This window comes from Vipera ursinii, assembly GCF_947247035.1.
Source record: "Vipera ursinii genome assembly, chromosome: 3".
NCBI lineage: Eukaryota > Metazoa > Chordata > Lepidosauria > Squamata > Viperidae > Vipera > Vipera ursinii.
The window spans coordinates 194,942,908-194,961,199 of record NC_139516.1 but is presented as its reverse complement, the minus strand read 5'-3'; the positions used below and the strand labels follow the sequence as shown (position 1 = coordinate 194,961,199).

At 37.4% G+C, this 18,292-nt stretch overlaps 1 protein-coding gene across 1 annotated transcript in view; it reads left to right on the top strand.

The window, feature by feature from the left end:
* Positions 1-18,292, top strand: part of CSMD3 (CUB and Sushi multiple domains 3) — a gene marked incomplete at its 5' end in the record, with an annotated part of 537,637 nt that overhangs the window by 373,990 nt on the left and 145,355 nt on the right. Inside the window, 3 exons of the mRNA XM_083360336.1 lie at positions 11,243-11,356; positions 14,879-14,974; positions 16,354-16,557. Of these exons, the coding sequence (XP_083216462.1) occupies positions 11,243-11,356; positions 14,879-14,974; positions 16,354-16,557 (414 nt within the window). The remainder of the gene's footprint in view (positions 1-11,242; positions 11,357-14,878; positions 14,975-16,353; positions 16,558-18,292) is intronic.

The following is an 18,292-nucleotide window of genomic DNA, read 5'->3' as shown; positions in this document are numbered from 1 at the left end:
GACCAGGTCTGTTTTTCTTTAGCCCAGGTAAGACGCTTCTGATGTTGTTTGTTGTTCAGGAGTGGCTTGACAAGAGGAGTACGACATTTGAAGCCCGTGTCCAGGATCCTTCTGTGTGTGGTGGCTCTTGATGCACTGAGTCCAGCCTCAGTCCACTCCTTGTGAAAGTCCCCAACATTTTTGAATGGCCTTTTCCTGACAATCCTCTCCAGGATGCGGTCATCCCTGCTGCTTGTGCACCTTTTTCATCCACACTTTTTCCTTCCACATAACTTTCTATTAATGTGCTTTGATACAGCATTTTGGAAACATCCAACTTCTTTTGCAATTACCTTTTGAGGCTTTCCCTCCTTATGGAGGGCGTCAGTGATGGTTTTCTGCACAACTGTCAGGTCAGCAGTCTTCCCCATGATTGTGATTCCTACTGAACCAGACTGAGAGACCATTTAAAGGCTCAGGAACCCTTTGCAGGTGTTATGACTTAATTAGCTGATTAGAGTGGGACACTTTGTGCCTAGAATATTGCACCTTTTCACAATATTCTAATTTTCTGAGATTGTGGATTTGGGGTTTTCATGAGCTGTAGGCCATAATCATCACAATTATGACAAATCATGGCTTGAACTATCTTGCTTTGCATGTAATGAGTCTATCTCATATATTAGTTTCCCCTTTTAAGTTGCATTACTGAAATAAATGCACTTTTGCGCGATATTCTAATTTTTTGAGTTTCACCTGTATGAAAATATCAATTAGGGATTTGCCAATATGTGATCCATGTTTATTGCCCAAAGCAAAACAAGCTATGCAGCCAATTTGACATTGTTGATGGCCATTTAGGATGTCCCTGGGACCATGTCTTTCCCTTGAGTAACCTGATCTGTTTTGTATGGCAGTAATCTATCCATTTTATAGATGGATAATATTCTACCTACAAGATTTTCTGCCTGGAAATTGTAAAGGTACAACCTAATACTATAGATATGTTTCCTGTTATGTTTATTCTGCTATTCCCAAGAAAAATGGAAAGACTTTTGATCACAAAGCATAATTCAGTTTGCTTTGGGCAATAAACATGAAGTATACATTGAACTGTGTGTGTGTGTGAGCATGCAGATACTCAGTTATAGTGTAAGTTTATCATATTTATGGACACATCTGTCTCTAATGCAATGTTTAATAGAACATTTTCCTCCTTTAACTTTTGGGATTTCAGCTATGCACATATCAGCCATTTAAGGAACAATATTATTGATTTGTGGTTTTTTATTGAGGAAAATTTAACTGTGGTAAAGAAATGCAGAAGAAAACTATAGTAAAGAAAAGGTCATGATTCTCAAGTTCATCAGAACCATCTTCAGAAAGTTAGCATACTTTATTGGCACTTTGTGCTGAATCAGAGGAGAATTCAGCAATTTTATACAAATGCATGTGCCTTTATTGGCTTTAAACTGTCTTTTGCTGGCATTATCCAATAATGGAAAATTAATGAGCATATTAATACTTAATAAATATTACTTAATTAAAATAGCTGATGCCAACATTTCCATAAAAGCAGCAAGTAAGTTACTTGTTTTGTGACAGATAATTGTCTTTTCTCTGCATAATGGGTTATTGATGCAAGAACTTCTTAAGCTTTGGATTCATAAATATAAGAGTAAGAGGGAGGGAGATGGAGGGAAGGAAAGAGGGAGGGGAGAGAGACAGACGGGGAGAGAGAGAGAGAGAGAGAGAAAACTGAAAAAACACTTTTGAGAACATGTTATTTATGTTGGGTACAATGGAAGGGATAGGTGACCTGATCAGAGAAATGTATTATTGTGTTGATTTGTATTAAAATGCATACCTTAAAGACCTTGTGTCCATTATGAACCACAAATATCTAACTCAAAAGTGTATAAAATGTATGTTTCATTGTGGAATACCTTTTACATGTGTTGTATTGCAAAATTATGTAAAATTGTAATGATATAATACAGAGATTTATGTGATGTGACAGTGGTTATTTAAATCATGTGATTCTATGCATTCTTATTTCCCATGGGTCTACATGTTCCATTAATTCTTTTTTTAGATTTTTTTTCTAAAAAAATGTTTTTTGTTGAAATGCATACACATAAATACATACTTGTATACATTCAGTGCTATAGAGATACAGTATATCTTCTAAGTGTTTTTTTACTTTTTTTAAAAAAGGGATTATATAATAAACAAAATTAAATATCTATAGAAAAAACTCATACTATTCTTGAATTACAATTTAATTTTAAAACAAACTTTGACAAAAAAAACCCCAATATTGAAATATCACAATAAGCGTGGACATACATTTTCCAACGTCTGCAATTTGTAAAAAGAGCTTATTTTCACTTAAGCTATTTTCACAAACAGTTTTTTTTAAATGCTATATTTTCTATAATTTCTTTATTTTATCTCATAGATTCAATTACTTATTTCTTACAAGAATCTTTTTCCAGTCATGGTGAGCCTCAGATTTGTATCCTGGGTTCAGTTAAATTCTACATTTATATTAATTTCCTTTAACAGCTTCCTGAACAATTTTTGAAATTTAAATAACTCTCTATATATCAAGGATATAGCTTTATGTCAGGACAGTTGCTTTTCATAAATGTTTTATGAAAGCTTACAGCAATCAACAGTTTATATTGTGGAAATATATTCCTTGTTTTTCACAATATACGGTAATATACTTACTTATACTGTATTTATATATCTGAACATGTAGCTATGAATTAAGATAATTCACAGATGGTTATTCTGTACGTTATGTATCATTTTGGAGGTAGAAAATTAACCAGAAACAGTTTTTTCAACATAACCTCATTGAAAACATTTGTCATGAATTTCTAAATTTTATTTATAAAAAATATTTGCCACCTATCTCATATCCAATGACTCGGGACACCTTACAACATAAAAACATTGAACATTAAAATCATCCATTATAAAAACACAACAGGTAAAAATGCTATAGACTATTTGAAGGAATTTGGTATATATTTGTGTGCATTCATGCAGATGAAGGCACAGCTAACCAACTAGCCTGCTTTGTTAATCTTTTTAAAGATGCTGTTCTTTTTGGGATAATATTCCATGCCCATCAGTTAAACTTAATTTCCCCTTCTGATAGTATTCTGACCTTGCCAAGACAAATCTAATATTGTGTCTAATTTTCTTCCCTCCACACAAGTGCTGAAGGCAGGAAGTGCAAATGCCAAAGCTGGGGAGAAGAGAGCAAAAGGAAAATATGGTGATAGTGAGTGAATTTTACTCCACTCTCAATGGGCACAGAACTTGTTGACTGATGATAGAATCAGAATAAATTAGGCTTCTCCTAAACTTTCCTTTTTTTAAAGAGTTTTCGCCTAGCAAGTATTAGGTTTATTGGCCCATTTGAAGCCTGCATTTTTCCAACGTACTTGGAAGCATGACTATAGGGATTTTCATAGGTCCTATGAAAACAGAGACTTTCATTGCTGAATACATTGTACATAGTTAACATGCTGAAGGTATTGTATCCAGGACTGCATTGGCCACAAATTTCTAGATTGGTAGCATTATAATCGTCCTTTGGAAAGCAGTAGAAAAAATACAAGATAACATAACTCTTTCCCCCAAATTCGATGTAACTGGCCTACCCTTTTTACCATTATGGTAAATTGGGTCTAACCATTGCTCAGAGCAGGAATCTAATGTAAAGTATCCTTGCCAGGTGAATACTTACCAATACAAGGGGTAATAAATTCCTGTGTCAAACTTCTCTAACTACTATTCTTTCCTATAAAATTCAATTGGAATCTGTTTTCCTGGAACATATGTACATTATTTTGTATCTTATCCTCTCAAGTGCAAAACAAATTGTGATTCTTTTAGGTTGCATACCTTCTAGTTCTGATGTTATGATATTATTACTTTGCCTTTGTTCCTAGTTCCCCGTACCTCTACATAGGGTTTAATTTCTAGTTTTCCGCTTATTCTTTTTGCTATTCACTGAATCTGTTCCAACACTTCTGAAGTACCCAGAAGTGGAACCATAAATAAGATGAAATCTGACCGAAACAAAAAAAAGAGGGAATATTTTTTGAAAAGAGAATAGATATTTCTTTCATTAATTGTGTTTTCTTCCAAGTTACTTTTAGAAAACTAGATAACTTTAGTGACTTTAGGAAGTTTGGTTTTCCTTATAGCCTAGTTTTCCAGTTAATTTGTAGAGTCTTAGCCATTGCATTTGTAGAGTCATCTTTGTAGAGTCTTAGCCATTGCACTTCTGTATTATAGAAACTTTACATCCCAACCAAATGTAATTGTCAGGACCCACCCCAAACCACGTCTTAGGAAGACAAAACTCTTGGAGCCAATTCTAGTCCAAAAAGAAATCTTTACTATGACATGCTTGGCTGTGGGAATACAAGACAGGATCTAATATTGTTCTACAAATTGAAACCTTATAAAGAGTTCCCTGTTCAACCCTTCTTCCCTAACCCCATTTGGTCAGCCCCCCATCATTTACCTCGTGTCATCCCTTTCGTGGGAAAAGGAACTTTGGATTTTATGGTTATTGCTCTTCCTTCAAAAGAAGACACAAGCCAGATGCCTCCTATCCTAGCCCTCCCTTTTGTTCCCCCAGTTCAAAAGGCTTTTCTGAATCTTTGAAATGCCTAAGGCAGGCTGAATCCACATTTGTTCCTTCCTCCTCGGGACATGGCAGAATCCATAGAATAATGTTTTAAACATACATTTATGAATATGATATAAATGGATTCTGACAGTCCGCTCTCCTTAGAAAAAGGATGTGTCCATCTGTAGGGGAAGAAAAGAAAAGAAAAAGAAAAAAAACATATATAAATGTTAACTCGGTTTGTTCGGATATTCTGTATGAAATCTCTTAAGCAGCTTTGGTGCTTTAACGTGGCGTTTGCTGACCCATTTGTTTTCTGAGGAGGGGAGGTGTTTCCAAGCCACTAAATATTGGGTTGTTCCATGATGTTTCCTGGAATCCAGAATTTCTTTCACCTCAAAATGTTGTTCCCCTTCCACCATGATGGGAGGTGGTGGTGGTGGGATTTTTGTTTGTAGGGGAGATTGTTGTTCTCTGTTTATTAGACTGCAGTGAAAGATTGGGTGTATTCATCTAAGATTTTTAGGTAGTCCTAATTCAACTGTTACTGGGTTTATGATTCTTTTAATTGGAAAAGGTCCAATGTATTTTGGTCCTAGTTTTTTACAGGGTTGGAGAGACTTAAGGTATTTTGTAGACAGATATACCATCTCTCCCACCTTGAACGGTGTGGGATCGGCTCTTTTCTTGTCTGCCTGTGTCTTGTGTGCTAATCTAGCCTCTGTTAACGCTTTTCTGACAATAGGCCAGGTGTATTGTAACTGAGCAATCCATTCTTTTAGTTCTGGAATTACCGGTTCTTTTGGAGTTAGATCAGGTATGGGGTTGAAGCTTTGGCCTGTAGCTACTTGAAAAGGAGTGTAACCTGTGCTGGAGTGAATTGCATTGTTATATGCCACTTCTGCGTAAGGCAGTAGGTCCACCCAGTCCATCTGTTGGAAACTTATAAAACATCTTAAATATTGCTCAAGTACTGCATTAGACCGTTCACATTGCCCATTCCCCTGAGGATGATGACTAGATGTCAGTCCTTGGGTAGTTCCTAACAAGGATAAAAATTCCTTCCAAAATGCCAAGGTAAATTGCACCCCCCTGTCAGATATGATGCATTGTGGTGCCCCATACAATCTGTAAATATGCTGTAGAAAAAGTTTTGCTAATGCTTTTGCATTTGGAATTTTTTGGAAAGGTATGAAATGGACTTGCTTAGAGAAAAGATCAGTGATAGTCCAGACAACGGGGTTTCCGTTGCTTTCTGGTAGTTCTACGATAAAGTCCATGGCTATTTCTTTCCATGGGGCTGAGGGATTCGCCACCGGTTGTAATAGTCCTGGCGATTTCCCTTGTAACCTCTTAACCATCACACAAATTTGACAACTGCTCACATAGCTTTCTATGTCTTTTTTCATAGATGGCCACCAAAATTGCCTTTTAGTTAAGTGTAATGTTTTTTACAAACCCGAAATGTCCTGCTGATTTTGTATCATGGCACAGTTGCATGAAATTGGTCCTCTGGGTGGCAGGTATGTATAACTTCTCACCCACCCAGGGTAGTCCATCTTTAATTGTGCACACATGCTTATTTTTCTGGAACCATTTGTCCCCTTCCAAGGACTTTTGGAATTCTATTCTGGTTTGGCTATCCACTTTTGGCTTCATTTTTACTTGTGCCCTGGTGGTGACTGGTGCTGCCAGTTATTGTTCTGGTACAAGTGGTTTAAAGTCAGTTACCCATGTGCTGTTATATTGGGACATGCGAGATAATGCGTCTGCCAGGAAGTTCTTCCCCCCCAGCAAGTGTTTGAGTGAAATTGAATCAGTGAAAGTGTTGGGACCAGCGGGCTTGCTTAGAAGTGAGTTTCCTGGGCGTTTTTAGCGCTTCTAAATTTTTATGGTCTGTCCAGACCTGGAAAGGTATTTTATTTCCTTTCAAAAATTGGTGCCATGTTAATAACGACCACCTTAATGAGAATGCTTCCTTCTCCCATATTGGCCATCATTGTTCTGTTTCCGTGAGTTTCCTGGATGTATATGTGCAAGGTTGCAACGTCCCCTCATCATTTTCCTGTAGTAATATGGCTCCGACTGCTACATCGCTCGCATCCGCCTGTATTACAAAAGGTTTGTCGGGATCCGGGTGTTTAAGTACAGGTTCAGCAGAAAAGAGTCTCTTTAGCCTCTCAAATGCTGCTTGACATTCCACTGTCCATTTTAGAGGCTGGCTGGGTTTCATGGGGGACCCCCCCCTTCATTTTCAACAAATTTGTGAGGGGCATGGCTATTTGGCCAAATGCGGGGATGAATTGGTGGTAGAAATTTGCAAACCCCAGGAAACTTTGCAATTGCTTCCGTGTGCGGGGAGGTGCCCATTCTAATACTGCCTTGACCTTCTCAGGGTCCATTTCGATGCCCTCTGGAGATATACGATATCCCAGGTAGTCATTTTTTTCCTGATTGAATTCACACTTCAATAATTTAGCATATAAGTGGGCAGCTCGCAACTTTTTTAGGACTGCTCTGACTAGTTTGATATGTTCCTCTTTGGTCTCCGTGAAGATAAGAATGTCATCCAGGTAAACCAGGACCCCCTTATATAGGTGCTCTCTTAGCACGTCATTAATTAATTGCATAAAGACTGTGGGGGTCCCTTGCAGTCCAAATGGCAGTACTTTGAACTGGTAGCAACCCAATGGGCAGTTGAATGCAGTCTTCCATTCATCTTCTTCCTTAATCCTAATACGGTAGTATGCTTCCCTCAGGTCTAGTTTAGTGAAAATCCTTCCTTTCGATAGGTGGGATAGCATATCTTTCATTAGGGGTAGGGGGTATTACATTCACTAATTGTGTTCAAGTTTCTATAATCTATACAACAGTGGTAAGAACCATCCTTATTTTCCCTGAGCAGAACTGGGGCGGCCACTTTGGGTCTGGCAGGCTCAATAAATCCTCTTTCTAAGTTTATGAATCTCTCCATTTCTGCCATTTCCCTTGGGCTCATGGCATACATCCTGGGTTTTGGGAGCTTTGCCCCAGGTTTGAATTCTATGGCGCAGTCTGTGGGGCAGTGGGGGGAAGCTCATCTGCCCGCTCCTCGCTGAAAACCTCAGCAAGGTCCCTGTATTCCTCTGGTATCTTTTGTAACCCCTTCTCTTTCCCCACTGCTGCTGTTTCCTCCCTTTGGGTTGGGGGGTGTTTTGGGGTTTTACGTTTTCCTGCTCCCCTTTTGGGAAATTGAGTTCTGCTGTCCTCCAGTTTATCCCAGGGTTCCATTTCTTCAGCCATTCCAGTCCCAAAATCATTGGGCATTCCATGCCTGGGGCCACTATAAACGTTATGTCTTCCTCATCAGACCCCAGGGACAGGTGAATTGGTAGAGTGGCTAGGGTAGCTGGTCCCCCCTGCTATTGATCCATCTAATTGACTAAAGGAGATTGGTTGTTTTAGTCTCCTCACTGGAATGCTCAATCTCTCCACCAGTGTTGGGCTGATGAGGCAGCGGATGCAGTCAGAGTCTATCAGAGCATTTATTTCGAAGGCTTTAGACATAGAGGAAGCTAATATAGTCACTATCTTAAGTATGGGTGGAAGGGGTCCACTTACCAATGGTTCTCCCTCTGAGCTGTCTTCTGAGATGTCCATTGCCACTGCGGTATAGGCCGGAGTCCAATCCCAGTTCTTGTCGGGAGTTGAGGACTCTACAGGCTCTGTCCCCTTCATGGAAGATTCTTTTAGGTTGCCTTGGGGCTTCCCCAGCTTTTTGGAAGATGATGCCTCTGTTTTGCGGGGGGGAGGGCTTTCAAACGACATTCTGAGCATGGTGGCCCTCTCTTCCACAATTGAAACATTCCTTTGATTTTTTAGTCGTGGCCGGTGGGTTTTCCCCCTCATGTGTTTGCTCGAGTGGCAGGCGGCCCCATGGTTTTCCTCTGTGTTCTCTTCAAAAGGTCTATTTCCTCCTCGAGGCAGGCAAGCATCATACAGGTTGTAGTTTAGACCATCTTTGAAGTGGCTAAGGAGGATGTCTTCTGGCCAGTTCAGCTTGCTGGTGATGGCTCGGAAGTCTTGGGTATATTTGGCCACTGTTCACCTGCCCTGCCTCACCGTTTTGATTCTCTCCTGGGCCTTCTGGTCAGCCAAGGGGTCCTCGAACCGCCGCCTCAAGGATGACATGAATCGGTTGAAGTCGTTGAGTTCTGGGGCGTTGGAGTTATGCAGGTTCACCACCCAGTCTGCAGCCAACCCATCCATGGCGGATTGCACAATTTGAATGCGGGTTTTGTCACTTTGGGATATCCCGTCCATATCCTTCCATGTAGCTGAGGACTTGGGTTAGGAAAAATAGCAGTCATGATGGCTCCCCCTTGAACTTTGCTTCCAGGGGCGGGAATCTTTGACTGGAGCGTTGTCTGCGCCGTGGAGGGTATCGCTCCTCATCTTGATCCCTGTCTGTGGGTCTGGGGGTGTGGGTACTGCTGAGTCAGCGACTCCTGTTCCATTGGACAGCCCCGGGGTTTCAGGTACTGGATCCCCTCCGTTACCTCTCCAGTTGCGGCCCCAGGCGTTGCATTGGTTGAAGTTTCCAGCTCTCTCCTCCCTTAGTGAGCTCAGGGTTGCTTTCATCAGGTCAATAGCTTTTCCCAGAATCCACTCTTCCTCACTGGCGTGCAGGGAGCTCTCCATCTCTTGCCTCCATTCCGGTTGGTGGTCGCTCCATCTCAGGGACACTTCTCCCGAAGCCTTTTCCCACTCACTTTTCCTTCCGACGCCCATTGACCACCAGGGTTTTCAGTCATGCTGCTCCACCGTTTCCTCCCAGGACGAATATGATGCTTCAGCTTCCCACCGTTTCTGGGATTTCAGTTGGGAGGAAGACTCCTTCTCCGTGGGGCTTCCCTCCTCTCTTGCTTCGTCGTCAGACATTATGTTTATTGCAAAATCCCCCGGTAAGGTTTCTCCCTTCCAGGTTGACTTTTAGTGCAGATCCTGTCGACTGTCAGGACCCACCCCAAACCACGTCTTAGGAAGACAAAACTCTTGGAGCCAATTCTAGTCCAAAAAGAAATCTTTACTATGACATGCTTGGCTGTGGGAATACAAGACGGGATCTAATATTGTTCTACAAATTGAAACCTTATAAAGTGTTCCCTGTTCAACCCCCCTTCCCTAACCCCATTTGGTCAGCCCCCCATCATTTACCTTGTGTCATCCCTTTCGTGGGAAATGGAACTTTGGAGTTTATGGTTATTGCTCTTCCTTCCTAGCCCTCCCTTTTGTTCCCCCAGTTCAAAAGGCTTCTCTGAATCTTTGAAATGCCTAAGGCAGGCTGAATCCACATTTGTTCCTTCCTCCTCGGGAGATGGCAGAATCCATGGAATAATGTTTTAAACATACATTTATGAATATGATATAAATGGATTCCGACAGTAATTCTTAAATAACCTTTGTCAGAAAAGTAATTTGGAGTTCCAATTCGACCCAGGGCTGCTCGAAGAAGAAATAAAAATGAGATCCAAAAAACTGTGGGGAAAGAAGAAATATTTATTCCTAAAAGCAATACAGTTTGCATTTAGTGGCAGGCTGCAGAGAGATGGGGTACAGCAAGAGTTTTTTGTAGGGGGAACTTATCAGGGGTGTCACCTGCTGATTCTAGTCTGACACTTGAGGGCTGTGTGTGTGTGTGTGTGTGTGTGTGTGTGTGTTTAGGTAAGTTTATTGTTGTGAATATGCAGTTCCTCTGGGGGACGTAATTTAATTAACACTGTGTTTGCAGACTTTATCCTTTGATATATGGATTGGGTCTGGGTAATTTATTTGGGGGTTTGAGGAAGTGCGTGAAAGGGATTTTCCTGTGTTTGCTATTTTTACTTAATTGATTTAGTTTCAACTTGGCCATCAATTATCTAGTGGAGACACTGATTCTCAGACCATTGTGGATTATGTTAATATTTTAAGGGAAGATGGAAATAGTATAAAGAGTAAAATATATTTTGATATAAAACTTCTCACACCTTGTTCCATGTTTCACATTTTTTTTCTTCTGCTTTTCTTTTTATCCGTTTAAGCTAATGTATTCTAATCATGTTCATTTAGAATATGTATAATAATAATAATAATAATAATAATAATAATAATAATAATAATAATAATAATAATAATAATAATAATAATACTGAAATTAATTAAAATTCAACACTGTAATAAAATTATATATTGTGATATTCAAATGAAAAAGATATAAATTTTCTTTCTAGGCAAATTTATTTATTTTTATTCTTTGCTCGCATCTGGCTTTTGCTAACCATAATGAGAACAAGAAGTGTTCCAAATCTTCCTCTGTGCAATTTTCTATGTTAGCCATGTTGGTTCTAAAGATTGCTTCCTATTTATCTTCCCTCCCCACTGTTACAACTTATTCTTCATTCTGCTGCTTTTTCATCCTCTTTTCTCCTACTGAACTGAAAAAAGAAATGACTGCACACGTACCTATTCTATTATGGTTTCATATACCAGTATAACTTTAGTGTATATGTGGCCAGAAATGAAAAAAAAAAATAGAGTATTTCATTCAACCTTTCCTTTCCTTTTTGTTTTTATATCTCTTAGTGGTTTTTGGCCAGTTTGTATTTTTCCAGACATCTCTCCATGATGTGGTTGAAGTATATGATGGGCCAACTCAGCAATCATCTTTATTATCTTCACTCTCAGGATCACATTCAGGTATCTCATAACAGAACTGTCCTAAATCCATTATTTATTTAAGTGACTTTTACTCTGGATAGTTCTGCTGAGCATAGTTGGTTTTGAACATAGAAGAACAATCGAGGGTGCATAAATTAAAAGATTAAATTGACACTATTATGGGATTATGGGAAATCAGTTGAAAGAAGAAACAATGTGATGTGTGCCTTAGATTATCGGTAATTATTTTATAGAAGTTTTTTTGGGGAAAAAACTCTATATTTTTATACACTGAGGAAATAATTATTTGCAAATAATTATAAGAAATAAGGTGTGAGTTTCTAATGTTTTTCCCTTTATGTTCCAGGCTTTAAACAAGTTTTTTGTAACTATTCTAACAAATCAAACAGCAGTAGTCATTAATATTCATCTATTTCTTAAGATTAAAAAGAGCTGCAGCACAATACATAGTTACATTACAGTGCTTCCACTTCTCTGTAATCTAAAATCCACTTTGCCATCAAAGGTAATAATTTTTAACATAATTAATCAGAGACAAATTCCATATTATTTTAATTAATTACAGATAACATGCAGTTCTTGTTGGAACTGCATCATGCAAGAAAATAAATGTATTCCTTCCATCATCTAACATGAGATAAATTCAACGAGGACTAGTCTCTTCTTCCACTAGCAATATCGTCAAAGCTGTAGTTAATTAAAAGAATGCTGGAGATGTGCCTATAGGTCACAGGTCTGCAACCTGCGGCTCCCAGTCCTCTGCCATGTGCAGTCCAAAAAAAAAAGTGGGACTAAAAAAGTTCAACCAATAATTTCAAATATACAGGGTAGGCGCATATCTCGCCTTGGCTCCACTCTTCAGTCAAACCCTGTTCTATGCATGCGCTCATGTACGTGCATGTGCACACATTATTTGCGGCTCCCAATTTTTCCTTTTGTGAGGGAACCGGTTCCGAGTGGCTCTTTCATTGTTTCAGGTTGCTGACCCCTGCTATAGGTTATACATTCAGAAAAGAGCATATGTAGTTTGCACCTCATCTTTGGTGATTTACATTCATATTAATGATAGGATCATGACATATGAAGATTTAAATTGAAAGATAGCTGACTTGAATTGACACAACTCTTTACACAAAGAAAATATATTATGGAATGTCATCTGAATTTTATTTTTTTAAAAAAGATAACCCCACCATTTTAAATTTCACAATCCAGAACAATTTCAATTTTGTGCCAATGCCAAGATATTGGGAAGCTATCAGCGAGGCAAGTAGGAGAACTATCAGCAAGGTCAAGTGGGGAATTAGTCTTGAATCACTGTGCAGTCACAAGAGAACCAGGACTGACCCCCCCACTTAAATTCCATGGAACCTTATCTGTTTGTTCCCAAGTGAAGGCAAGCAATCTTGGGAGACTCATGTATTATAGGCAGAATATAATAAAGTAGGAAGCTTGAACCCTTCATGTGTGGATTTGATTGTTTTGGCCTGACAGAAGCTGACCCCCAGAAATGATGAAAACTCTTAAGCAAACTGATACCTTGTCAGTTTGTTGGATCTAATCAGAATCGGTAAAGTGAATATCAGTTCTCAGAGTGCCATTCATATTTCACGAAAGAAGCAGGGTAGAGTTATCTGCTATGTATTCTCCTGTAGTATATTCTATTATTTGAAGCACTGCTTGGGAGAAAAATCATCTTTACATTCTTTCTTCCAGAGCCACTTTAATTATTTATTTACTTTTTTTTTAAAAAAAAAGTCCTTTCATTCCAAGAGAGAGCAACATGGAAATTACCCTAAAATGTTACTAGCATTTTATCTGATAATTTTTCATGCAAACAGATTTCAAGACACCATAATAATCACAGATGAATTCAATGTATTTGACATATTTCATCTGGAGCAGCATATTATTTATTTATTGTTACTCTGTATATAATTTTGGCATGTATAGTTTTGATGCATTCCTTAGGATACTCACATTCATGTAAGTTAAATTTGATATGGCCCAGGCAACATTTAGTATTTTTTGAAATTCTTGAAGAATTTAATTCTTCCATCATTTCAGTGAGATCTGGAAGTATTTAATACAGGCAAAATCAGATTATTTTTTATGAAATATTCTTCGCATAACTGTCTTTTCTCACAAAACAATCCCTACCATAAATAAGTATGATGAACTTTATAGATACATTTGTCAGATTATATAAAGAGTTCTGCTGGAACAGATTATAGGATCCATATTTTTTTCTGAACAGTTGATGTCAAATTGTCTTTTGAGTTAATATAAGCAGAGCTTGTACTGTTATGTATCCCAAAATATAATGCAGATGTATTAGAGGATGGTCTATTCTGAATATATTAAAAAGGAATTATGCATCTTGTGAACATTTTCCTGAAATCGTTAGAGGGCAAACCCCAAAATAGATGGTTGCAGGATATCATTGTAGCTAAATAGCTTAAGTTTATGTTTAGTGAAACTCACTCATAGGATATCAATTTAAAAGATTTAAACAAAGTTCTAAAGAAATATAAAATTTTAGAACCTTGGAATCACCATAAGAGAAAAAGCACTTTCCATTGATGAAATACAGTAGATATTGATCTTTTCCTCTGGTTTTTAATTTTAATAATTAAGATTAGGAAGATTTTTAAAAGAAGAAATATTGTTCATTTCTTTTTTTGAAAGAACTGCCATAGTTGGAAGTGGTTCCGTTTAATACAGTTGATATAGACTTCTGATTCTTCAAACTTCAAATTTGCAGGATTATGAAAATTAAAATTTATTTCTATAGAGATAGAAATAATTATGTTGTCTGGTATTTTTCAACCTCAGCAATTTTGAAGCATATGAACTTCAGTTCCTGTAATTTCTCAGCAAGTGTGCAGGCTCAGGAATTCTGGGAGATGAAGTCCATAAATCATAAAGTTCAGTGGATGGATTCAGCCAATTCACACCACTTCGGCAGAACCGGTAGCTAATTTTTTATTGCCCAGGGCCAGAATGGACTTCCGGAAGCAGCATCCACACAGAGAACCGGTTGTTCACATATTTCAATCCCACCACTGATGAGGTTGCTGAGATTGAGAAACACTAATTTAGACCAAGCATTTAAAAGCATTAAAATTACATTAATTCAAATCCCCCATGGGTTCCTTTGAACCCATCTCTTAAAAATATAGTTACATCCATTCTTCCTGAATAGTCTGTTCCATTATTACTGATATCTTACAGATCAAGAAATAAATGTAAAATGCCAAACAAAAAATTATTCATGAACATAATTTGTATGTATCTTCTAGTTCCCCATATCTATCCCAAAGCTAGTTTGCTTTGAAACAGTGTAGTAAATAATGAAATAATAAGCAAAGGCCATTATTTTTATAGACTCTAATTGGAAAAAAAAGTCCCTCATTTTAATACAAGATACTTATAGGAGGATAAGAATCTGTGCTCTTCTTTGAAATATTCAGCAAATGATATTGTAGGATTCTTGACAGAAAATTGTTTCTGAGGTGCGGCGTTTGTTTTCTTGAGTAGGAGAATCCCTTCCATTGAGCTCAAGAAACCAGATAACTGTCCGATTTACTTCAGTCGGACCTGTTACAGCCAAAGGATTTCACTTCGTTTATCAAGGTATGAGACATAAATACTTCTAACATGTTTCAATTAATTTGATTTGCTAATTTCTCACCTTTTATTGACCTTTTAGAGGTTTTTTTTTTAAAAAATGCCATATTACTGTTACAATACTATGTCTGATTATTTTGAATATTTTCAGTATTAAACATTCTGAAGAACATATAGGAATATCTAAAGGATATAAAATCTAAAGGTCAGTGCTGGAATGCACTGGGGCCTAAACAGAATGAACTAAATTGAATGTTGCAGAGGATATTTAAGGAGTAGCCCACAGATCTACTCCAAAGTCTTTTGTGTTTAACCCAAACTTCAAAGTTTAACCTCAAGTCTTTTTGTGTTTAACCAGAAAATCTGCCAAGTTAGTAGGAATGCTGCAAAAAAAGTTACTTTCCCTCTCTCGCCTCCCTTCCTCCCTCCCTCCCTCTTTCTTTCTTTCTTTCTTTCTTTCTTTCTTTCTTTCTTTCTTTCTTTCTTTCTTTCCTCTTTCTTTCTTTCCTCTTTCATTTTGTTCATTTTCCTCCTTTCTCCCTCTCTCTATCCCTCCCTTGCTTCTTTCCTCCTTTCCTTTCCTTTCCTTTCCTTTCCTTCCTTCCTTCCTTCCTTCCTTCCTTCCTTCCTTCCTTCCTTCCTTCCTTCCTTCCTTCCTTCCTCCTTCCCTCCCTCCCTCCCTCCCTCCCTCCTTTCTTTTTCTTTCTCTTTTTTGCATTTTTCTGCAATGCTTTCATAATTTAAAAAATGGTTGAAATCTAAAGGGGAAAAGTGATGACAAGCCTTTTTTGCTATTTCAGTTATAATCTTATCTATTAATATACAATCTAAACTTTTGCTCAGATATATATTTCTATATCTGAATATACAGTAGACAGTGATATTATATTGAGCAGTAGAAATAACTTTGTTATTAAATATTAAAATATGTTCTTTGATTTACAAGGCAATCTGATCCATGAAGAAAAAAAGTGGGGGTAATCCAGTATATATAAGAATACAGCTTTCCATTGTTTCCCTTTTTATAAATGGATCAGACACTTTAAAAATAATTGCACGTCAACATTTGCTACTATAACCCAGCCGTTTATAAATCTGAATATCAATATGACAAGGAGAGATTCATAAAAATGTAGCTAATCAATTTAAATATCTACCTGTCACAGAAACAGGAATTTTGCTTTGTATATTAATTCAATAAAGCAGTACTTTCCATATTATTTTGTGAAAAGCTTTCTACAATTATTCTGTTATCTAATGGGAATGGAAGTTTTTCTAGACATTTCCAGGTATTTGAGCCTCTTATTTGAAACTGTGATAAATATATTTAGGATTATCTCATTTTCTATCATGAAGCAGTATGCACTTTCTCTACTGTGTTTTAGCGGTTCCAAGAACAAGTTCAACACAGTGCAGTTCGGTGCCCGAACCACGTTTTGGGAAAAGAATTGGAAATGAGTTTGCAGTTGGTTCGTTGGTTCTTTTTGAATGTAATCCAGGCTACATACTGTATGGGTCAATGGCAATTAGATGCGACACAGTGCCCAATGCATTGGCACAGTGGAACGATACCCTTCCTACATGTGTTGGTGAGTAGCGAGAATTCAGTTATTTGCAGTGTGTGTGTGTGTGTGTGTGTGTGTGTATGTATATATGTATGTGTCAAATGTTAACTATTTAGATTACCTTGCTAGGCCCCAAACATGGGGCAAATCTTTATTTCCTGTTTTCAGCCTTATCTCAAAGGCCATCAAACAGGCTGTAGTCACACCGGACAGTTCATATATTTGTATAAATTACTAACAAAGAATTAAGGGAGACTGAAATGCATTTCTGACTCATTAGTCTTCATCAGTCAGCCATACCCTTCTGTATGTGTATATATATGTGTGTGTGTATGATGTATATGTGTGTATGTGTATGTATGTATGTGTGTGTGTATGTGTGTGTGTGTATGTGTATATATATCTTTGTACTTCAAGATATAATGACCTGTTCATTCGAATCTTTGATAAAGCCTATAGCATTGTAACAACATGCTCTCCTGCTTTTAAGATTTTTTAAATTGCCATAACTAAGAGGAAAGGCACACTCTTCCAAATTGCAAGGGACCCGCATTTCCTTCAGGTTGGTGAAGAAACTGATTCATCCATAAACAGTGACATATCTGCATTATATTTGTTTGTTTGTTTGTTTGTTTGTCTGTTTATTTATATATTTATTTGTTTCTTCAATTGCACTTGATCTAAGCACAATACACTCCAGCTCAACTGATTAAACTGATCAAAATAAACCAATAAAACTGGTCAACTGATTAAAATAAAGTAGTAAAAAATGCAGTATGTACAGCAGTAACATATTGGGGATGGGGGGCAGGTGGGATCAGCACCTGTGTTTGTCCTTCCCTTATTTATTTTATTTCTGTGGTCACTTGTTTCACAAGAAGTGACTCCCCATGGCACGCAACAGTACAAAATATGTAACAACAGTAAACATGTCAAAAGTTTTCTCAATAAAAAGTTTTAAGAAGCATAAAACACACAAGAGATTTTTTTTCCTGTCTTTTTTCCCAAGTTTCTATTCTGGCTTACTCCACTACCTCTTGTCCATTAGTGTATATATATATATATATATATATAAATCTTCACTGTTTAATTTAACTAGGAATATAATATACCAATTATATGAGTAAGTAAAGTGCAAACAATAGCATCACCTGGGAAAAAAATATTGTCATTATGGAAAGAGAAATGAAAGGCCAAATACAATTCTCAGAGGAATGCATTTCATAGTAGAAACAAGTGTAAAAGACCCACTTTTACAATCTTTGTATTCATTTAACCCCTACTTTATGTTTTTGTGAGCCAGTTAAATTTAAACAATTGCATTAAATTAAAACATATATATATATATATATATATATATATATATATATATATATATATATATATATATATATATATATATATATATGTGTTAACTATTTAGATTACCTTGCTAGGAGTCTGACTAAGGAGTCAGAAATGCATCTCAGTTTCCCTTTAATTCTTTGTTAGTAATTTACACAAATATATGAATTGTCCGGTGTGACTACTGCCTGTTTGATGGCCTTCAAGATAGGCTGAAAACAGGAAATAAAGATTTGCCCCATGTTTGGGGCCTAGCAAGGTAATCTAAATAGTTAACATTTGAAACATATCTTCCCTTGCAGAAAAAAGCTAACAGAGCGAGAGGGACCTTGTGGCTTAGAGGCAAATAACACTGCCTTGTATGCAATTAGCCCAGGTTCGAATCTCAGAAGGGTATAGCTGGCTGAGGACGACT